Source organism: Trematomus bernacchii, unplaced genomic scaffold, assembly GCF_902827165.1.
Source record: "Trematomus bernacchii unplaced genomic scaffold, fTreBer1.1, whole genome shotgun sequence".
Classification (NCBI taxonomy): domain Eukaryota; kingdom Metazoa; phylum Chordata; class Actinopteri; order Perciformes; family Nototheniidae; genus Trematomus; species Trematomus bernacchii.
Genome location: NW_022987692.1, coordinates 230698 through 239767, shown reverse-complemented (window position 1 = coordinate 239767; position 9070 = coordinate 230698). Strand labels below are relative to the sequence as shown.

The window sequence follows — 9070 nt, the reverse complement described above, 5'->3', positions numbered from 1 at the left end:
TCCAGGCCGGGGAGTGTTATGACCGTATTCACAGCTTCCTCCCTACCTCTCACCAATTCCAACTAAGGCTCCAGTGGGCCTTTGCTCCCTGTGTGTGCCTCTCTGTTTCTTACTCTCTTACTTGCTACCCTTTTCCCTCAACCTATCCTAAGGGAGTGCTTGTTCTTCCTTTTGTCTGTCTGTGTCTGTGTATTCTCATGTTCCGATTAACCCAGCCTCCCCCCAAATTTTTCTTCTTTTGTGTCTATATCGACGCCGGGATCCGGCGAAAGAATAATGCAGCTGCACTTCCTAATATGAGATGTTATAGTCATATGTCATCCTGCAGTCACTAACAGAGGATTCTGTAAAACAGTGGTCACCAACCTTTTTAAGGCGAGACACGACAGGTGAATAGGGTCATTTTTTACATTTCAGAAACACAAATCTGAACATTGGATAAAGCCAGGTTCAAAATTATTGTTTAATTTTGTAGTCATATTAGAATCTAAAAGTTTTACAGAAGGGATTTTGGATATCTCTTTTTATCATTCCATAAATCAGAAAATACTGTCAACAGCCCTAAAATATCAATTTTCGCCATGTTTTTGAGTATAAAATGTTATATAATTCAGGCTGTGAATGATATATGAACAAACCCTTCTGTAAAAACCTTCAAAATATTGATAGGAATATAACTGGAAGGTTTGGTGTATGTAAGTGCTACTGAAGTGGACATTTCTCACCCAGAATAGGAGAAAAAACTCATCCAGAATGGATGACAGCTTGCGCCTCGACGCACTCTGTGAAGGGATTTCATGGTCAGGGTTATTTGTTTTTTGTCTAACCTTGCTTCGTGCAAGTGACAATTGTTGTCGTCTTCTCTGTGAACGTTTTTATCGGTGTTCTTTTGCCATTTTGAGATTTAAATTTCCAGCGGAAAGCTGAACCAGGAAGTGTTTTAGCACACCACGTGACGCATCTGAACGAATCACGTTGTCAGAAATTGACACCAGCCAATGAGATTTCGTTTTTGGGTTTAAGACCCCTTTGTACTTTCACGATTGGTTGCTGATACAAAGGAAATGACCATATTTGGATCCGAAGAGATTGTGCAGGAGAGACGGAGCTTTCCAACGATGCCTCTGATGACATGGTGCAAACAGCGGTCGCGGTACTTTATGTTACGTTAGAAAGTTAACTTTGGTGAATTTAGGAGAAACCTATAGACGCAAATAGACAAACTTTAGTCAAATAAACACCTAAATGTGTATTTTGTACGTTTTCCTTCCAAAAACCTGAAAGAAAACATGTTATGGAATCAAAATAGCACAACATCTCAAAATTGACCAGTGCATGAAAAACGATGTTTTTGCCTGCCGTGTCTCGCCTTAAGCCCAAGATCCCCGACCTCGGCCGTGGTGAAAGGCAAGATCTACCTATTGCAGAATTGAGTGAAAAAGACGGCCCAGACAGTACTTTTATGAGAGGCCTTTAATGTCGGCTAATTGCATCTGAATTACATCAAATCATTTGGTGCAACTTCCAATTTGATTAAACCAAGAACACAACATAACTAACATGTCAAAAAGGATAAATATATACATTTACATCATTTTAAGTTTCATTCATTCCTTCATTACAATCCTAAATGTAAATGTATGTAGCTTATTTTCCATTTGTTTGAGTGAATGAGTAAATTATTTTGTTGACAGCAACAACAACAAAGAAAAAAAACAACATCTTGCAGTGAGCAGATAACATAAAGGGCCATTTTAACTGTGAGGCTGTTGATTTCTGTTCGTTGTTCTCGCGTCCAGGAGAGAAGCTTCAAATAAGGAGACTAATGGAGTCTCTCAAAAGGTTCAAATGGGTACTTTAATTAAGTAGCGCGGTAATGGAACAAACAGAGTACAGGAGCACAGCTGTGGTGGGGAGGCGGCGGGGTGAAGCAGTGCTTGAGATCTCGTTGTCCTCCGTCTGTATCGATCCAGCGCTCCTCCTTCAATGGCGGCTGGTGACGTCGTTCTCCCACCTCTTTCTCCAATGTCCGATATCGCACATAACAGAGGATTTAGACGTTGTGTGGTCATTGTATAACTTCCACACGCCTTTTCTCCTCATACACTCTTTCATTACTTTTTATTTAATGCATTTTAACGGCTGTAATCGATGTTAACGTGAAACCGGAAGTGTTCCTTGTTGTCAACGGCAACGTCTTTCAATACGTGTTTGCGCGGTAGCCAATCAGCGGTGAGGATCTCAGCCTGCCGTCACTGACGTTGAATCAGAAAACCAAAACATCAGCCGTTAGCTGTTAGCACTCAGAGCTCACAGCTCCTGGTATCTGTTCAGAAACTAGACAAAAGTTAAACAAGTACAAACCACAGACTGTCTGTGTCATGGTGAATACAGTCGCTGTTGTATCTGTATCATGTTGTTATGAGTGTAGACGGAGCATATATTATACAACGTTAGTTTAGCCTGATAGAGCCGATCTCCATTCAGAAAACACGCATTTTAAAAGGTTTTTCTCCTGCTGTCTTGTCTGCAGACAGAGCATTAATTCATGGTTATACTAACCGGTATCAGTATGTAGTTATTCCGGCATCATTTTGAAACGTGTATTACAATTAAATCATGGTAAAATATGTTCATTTAGTTGTAGTTGGTATCTAACATAAGTGCAGTGAGTTCAAAAATATGCAGCATCACTTGAAGTCAGTCTATTATTTTCGGGAGCGACAGGAAATGTCTCAAAGACACGTCGATCAAGTGGCACCTGCTAACGGGGTGGTGGACGATAGGCTTACATCTAAAAACTTTAAACAAAAATATTTATTTATTTTTTACTTTTCTTTTGTAACTTTCTTTTTTTTAAACGGTGCGCGATCTACCCGCACGATCGACTGGTTGGTGACCACTGCTGTAAAACCATCCGATCACCTCAGTGTAGCTTTGAATGATCTCTAATACAACTCACTATTTACAAAGCTGCTAGTGCTAAACCAGAATAACTATCACATGGCTGAGCTGTCCTCCCTGCTGGACACCCTGGGTGTTTCTCAATCGCGAGTAAAGCTGCTTCAGAGCCACTATTTCAAGCATACTACGTCATCGAGTGCCGCCGAAGTACTGTTCCAATCTCCAGCATACTTGGAAATCTACCGAGCCCGGCGTACTCCGTTTGGAGAAATATCGAGGCTGCACATGAGTAGACTCCGCGGTCTTAAAATCCCCACAATGCTTTGCGCACGGACCAATTCCCCCAAATCTGTGGCGGAAGATGTAAGGCTCTCATATGACGCACACCTGCACACTTGCTAGCGTGTTCCACACTTCGTTTTCCGAATGCCTGGAAGTATTCTTGACTCGCTTCTGAAGCAAGATGCTCGGCAGACATGTCCTACCAAGCAAGCGTATTCGCGATTGAGAAACACCCCCCGTCTGCACAGAGAGACACCACAGGTCCTTCAGTGAGGCTGCTGCACCACGGTGTTTCACAGAGAAGTACCACAGCTCCTTCAGTGAGGCTGCTGCACCACGGTGTTTCACGGAGAGATACCACAGCTCCTTCAGTGAGGCTGCTGCACCACGGTGTTTCACAGAGAAGTACCACAGCTCCTTCAGTGAGGCTGCTGCACCACGGTGTTTCACGGAGAGATACCACAGCTCCTTCAGTGAGGCTGCTGCACCACGGTGTTTCATGGAGAGATACCACAGCTCCTTCAGTGAGGCTGCTGCACCACGGTGTTTCACGGAGAGATACCACAGCTCCTTCAGTGAGGCTGCTGCACCACGCTGTTTCAGAGAGAGATACCACAGCTCCTTCAGTGAGGCTGCTGCACCACAGTGTTTCACGGAGAGATACCACAGCTCCTTCAGTGAGGCTGCTGCACCACGGTGTTTCACAGAGAGATACCACAGCTCCTTCAGTGAGGCTGCTGCACCACGGTGTTTCACAGAGAGATACCACAGCTCCTTCAGTGAGGCTGCTGCACCACGGTGTTTCCCAGAGAGATACCACAGGTCCTTCAGTGAGGCTGCTGCACCACGGTGTTTCACAGAGGGATACCACAGCTCCTTCAGTGAGGCTGCTGCACCACGGTGTTTCACAGAGAAATACCACAGGTCCTTCAGTGAGGCTGCTGCACCACAGTGTTTCACAGAGAGACACCACAGCTCCTTCAGTGAGGCTGCTGCACCACGGTGTTTCCCAGAGAGACACCACAGCTCCTTCAGTGAGGCTGCTGCACCACGGTGTTTCACAGAGAGACACCACAGCTCCTTCAGTGAGGCTGCTGCACCACGGTGTTTCCCAGAGAGACACCACAGCTCCTTCAGTGAGGCTGCTGCACCACGGTGTTTCACGGAGAGATACCACAGCTCCTTCAGTGAGGCTGCTGCACCACGGTGTTTCACGGAGAGATACCACAGTTCCTTCCTTCCTGCAGCAGTCAGACTGTACAACCACCACGGCCCCTAGTAGACCACCTCACACGCTGGAATACTAAATATGTTTGAAGAATTCTGGGAACCTTTTCCTTAGAAATGCAAACCTCAAATATACGTATAACATAAGTAAACAATCTTCTAGTACCTTAAACATATTATGCACTGGAACGGTATTGACGGTATTCTTAATATTTTGTTTACGTATTTATACTTTTTAATTTCTAGTTTTTGTATTTGTTCATACATTTTGGTACTTTTCTTTTATGTCACCTATTCATATTTTATTAGATATAGAAGTTGACAGGACCCTCTAGGGGAGGATGGAGACGGGACCCTCTTGGGGATGGCCCATGGTGACGTGGAGCCGTGAAGGAGGCCTAGAAAATGTTTCCCGCTCTCAGTTATGTTTGTGGTGATCAACTGAATATGGGCCGCACTGTTTCTCCTGATGTGCAACAAATGCTTCTGGCTGCATGGATCTTTGTGTGGTGCAATCAAACAGTGTTGGGATCAGCTGTCTCTGCGGCAGCTCAGCAGCCTCTTCACATGCGTGAACACCTCCTTTAACTTCAGTCCGTACACCACGGGGTTCAGCACAGTGGGTACTAGAATCAGGAAGGAGGTGATGAGGGTGGAGTCAGATTCTCTGTTGCTCTGCAGGCGGCGAAGCATCAGATCTAAGAAGATGCTGATGGAATAGTTAAAGAAGACGAGCAGGTGAGGAAGACAGGTGTGTAGAGCTTTGCTGCTGAAGCTACGTGAGCGCCGCAGACAGATGAAGAGGATCCTAGCGTAGGAGAAGAGCAAGAAGGTGGCGGGCAGGAACAAGATAACTGCTGCGATCAGCAGAATGTATAGTCCACTCAGCTGCGCTTCAGCACCACTGCAGCTCAGGCTCACAATGCTGTAGAAGTCGCAGTAGACCCTGTTGAGCTGCGCCCTGCAGAGCGGTAAGCGGCTAGCCTGCAGCGTATAGACTGCCACTAGAATGGCAGGCAGCATCCAGCAGAAAAGCAACATCAGCACCACCTTGGCAGGAGTTACCAGCACAGCGTAGTGCATCGGGTGGCAGATGGACAGGTAGCGGTCAAAGGCCATGGCCGACAATAGCATGAAGCTAGCTCCACCAAGAGAGGAAAGAAAGAAACCCTGGCACAGACACAAAGTCCGGGACACCTGCACCAAGCCGGCGCCGGACAGCAACAGATCTGACAGAATTTTAGGATAAATCAGTGTGCTGGCTGTGAGAGAGTTCAGCAGAAGTGATGCCACGAAGGCAAACATGGGCCGGTGAAGAGCTCGCTGCGAACAGATGATATAAATCACCAGAGAGTCACTGAACAACACGAAGAGGTACAGCAACAAAAACACGAAGAATAAAAGAGAGCTGTGGCCAGACAGCCAGGAGAAACCGAGCAGCGTCAGGGACGAGGTCACGTTAAACCCTGCTGACGTCATGAGGAGACCCCAACAAACAACACGCTGTGACCTCAGGTCAACAACAACAACAGTAACAACAACAACAGAGCTAACCAACCTGTTAACATCTAAATAAAGGATATAACACTTGAGTTTATATCACATTGACATATACAGTAGTAATAAGGAAACACATTTATTTAACATTCATATTTAAAACGTGTATTCATAGAATATGAATTTACAGTTAATTAGTATACAATCAGATACTAAAATATCTGCTTGAACATTAATGTATAAGTCAATGATAAATATCTATCATGAATCAGAAACAGGCAAAAGCATCATCACAATGAACACGAAAAATGAGAAACATGACATTAATATGTGAAATTAGTCATAAACCAGCAGAACAATCATCACAAGGAACACGAAACATGAGGAGAAACTGACCTGAATCCACCTGTTTAAATATAAACGTGAATATATAACAATAATGTAAGAAACATTTATACATATGACTTCAAAATAACATTTATAAGTGAGATATTAAACTAACATTAGCACAAGGAACACGAAACATGAGGAGAAACTGACCTGAATCCACCTGTTTAAACATTAACTTCAATTTATATAACATTAATATATACAGCATTAATATAAAGAACATATTTTCTTTCATAATGAATCAGGAAAAGACAGAAAGATTATCACCGTGAACACGAAGCAGGCGGAGAAACAGACCTGAATCCACCTGTTAACATATTAACATATATACCACTGAACAGAAACATGACCACAGAGAACCATGGACTGTATGTGAACACGAAACATGAGGAGAAACTGACATGAATCAAGCTGTTAAAATATTAACGTGAATATATAACAATAATATAAGAAACATTTATACATATGACTTCAAAATAATAAGTGAGATATTAAACTAACATTAGCACAAGGAACACGAAACATGAGGAGAAACTGACCTGAATCCACCTGTTAAACAAAAGCATGAGCAAATAACAATGATTTAAAGAGTGGTTATACATATGACATATATGAGTCATAAACCAGCAGACAATCATCACAATGAACACGAAACATGAGGAGAAACAGACCTGAATCCAGCTGGTGAAACATTAATACAACATTAATGTAGATATGATGAAGTATGTACAGACAGAGACAGCATCTCAGTGAACATGATGAGAAACAGACCTGAATCCAGCTGGTGAAACATTAATACAACATTAATGTAGATATGATGAAGCATGTACAGACAGACAGCATCTCAGTGAACATGAGGAGAAACTGACCTGAATCCAGCTGGTGAAACATTAATACAACATTAATGTAGATATGATGAAGCATGTACAGACAGACAGCATCTCAGTGAACATGAGGAGATACTGACCTGAATCCAGCTGGTGAAACATTAATACAACATTAATGTAGATATGATGAAGCATGTACAGACAGACAGCATCTCAGGGAACATGAACCTGTGATGCTGCTTTTATCACCATCCTTCTTCCTCCATGGAGCTCATTATATATTCATTAAAGGTCATCTGCCAATCACAAATATCATGTTGTTTGGAATGGCAGGTTCTGAGAAGGCAATGTCAAGTTAATGTAAAATAGACCTAAACATCTTAAAATAGTAAATATTTAAAGTGTTCCTTTGATTAATTCAGTACTTTGTTTTATGTTAGTAATATGTTCAGGTATCAGATACACACAGGGGTTAAATTGGGCCCCGGCTCATAGGACGATGCTCTGACTTCATCACCCTCACATATTTGTCATATGTGTTCAAAAAACTACATATATGTTACAACCTTTCTCGTTCTTAACATAGACTATATTTAGGGTTGACTTCATTTTGATATTATATTTGATAATAAACAAACATATAAAGCATATGTGTCCACTCATATGTTGATAAGAGTATTAAAAATTTGAAAGATATCCCTCTAAGGTACATTTAGAACAGATAAAAAATGTGCGATTAATTTGCGATTAATCGCGATTAACTATTTTAATCGACTGACAGCCCTAGTTAAAACCTTTCTCGTTCTTAACATAGACTATATTTAGGGTCGATATGGGTTGACTTCATTTTTTTGCTCCTCCGTGCAAAGAGTCTGCAAACCACCCGTCCTGTAACACGGAGCCGTTTCTTAGGCCATAATCTCTCAGCCCTCCAAATGAACTGAGATTCCCACACACACATTTTAAGATATTCTGATACGCCCCACCAATACAAAGCACGGCTTTTAAGGAAAGGATAAAGTCACTAATCATGTAGTTGCTTTTAACTGTTCTTTGGTAAGTGTGCAGAGCTATGTTGATTTGAAATGGTAATTTGAAGGTTGAATATTTGTGTATATATTAATAATGAATGTAAATTAATTCCAGTTAAATGTAACTATTAAGAAGACGGTTCTGTTTGTAATACTTTCTATTTTCATTGTGTTATTTGGTGGCATCAATGTGTGCATTTGATACAGGAGCAGTGTCTTTAGGGCCTCATATATAGCCCTTAAGGTCAAAATAAAGAGATCCTCGACCACGCACCGCATAGAAAGGTTCAAACTGTCTGGGAATGGATGCAAAACATCTATTGTCTCATTATCCATCTATTTGCTGGATGATGTTTGGTTTTGAGTCTAAACATGTTAAAGGAGGAACATGTGCAGCGCTGTGGGCCACTGGTTAGCATCTGTTCACTTCATGAGCACATCCAGTGTGACTGACATCCAACTAACATTCATGAAAGAGCACAAATTGAATTAACCAAAAAAACACAATCTTTCACTTATTCGGGATGGACATGATCCTCAGAGACATTTTATTATATTTCAATCATCCGTCTTTCTTGGTCATTGTGCAATATTACTCATTATGACTAAAACACACCAGGAGACAGCTCTTCGTGTCCCGCGGGAAAATACCCGTTGTGTCCTCGTTACGGCCTCTAATGTAATCTGACTGGCAGCTTAACCCCCTCTCTCAATCACTGTGCTGGACAAAGACGACAATTCTACTTATTTAATAAGCTTTTTACTTTAGAAATCACAAAGAGGTGTTAATATGTGGAGATGATCCTGCTGAACTAAACGTATAAGAATCATAAACATTTGTTTAAAGAGCAACTTGCAGGTTAGAGACACCAGTGAATAAATGTGTAGGAAAATGATGTATACACTAGATTT

At 42.0% G+C, this 9070-nt stretch overlaps 1 protein-coding gene across 1 annotated transcript; it reads right to left on the bottom strand.

The window, feature by feature from the left end:
* Window positions 1-4944: 4944 nt before the first annotated feature.
* LOC117489195 (olfactory receptor 6N2-like) lies at window positions 4945-5892 on the bottom strand. Its single transcript, XM_034138364.1, has one exon. The coding sequence runs from the start codon at window positions 5890-5892 to the stop codon at window positions 4945-4947; it is 948 nt and encodes a 315-aa protein (XP_033994255.1).
* Window positions 5893-9070: the final 3178 nt, after the last annotated feature.

Bases quoted from the DNA above. Each gene is read 5' to 3' on its own strand.
- LOC117489195 (XM_034138364.1), bottom strand. From the start codon at position 5,892: ATGACGTCAGCAGGGTTTAACGTGACCTCGTCCCTGACGCTGCTCGGT.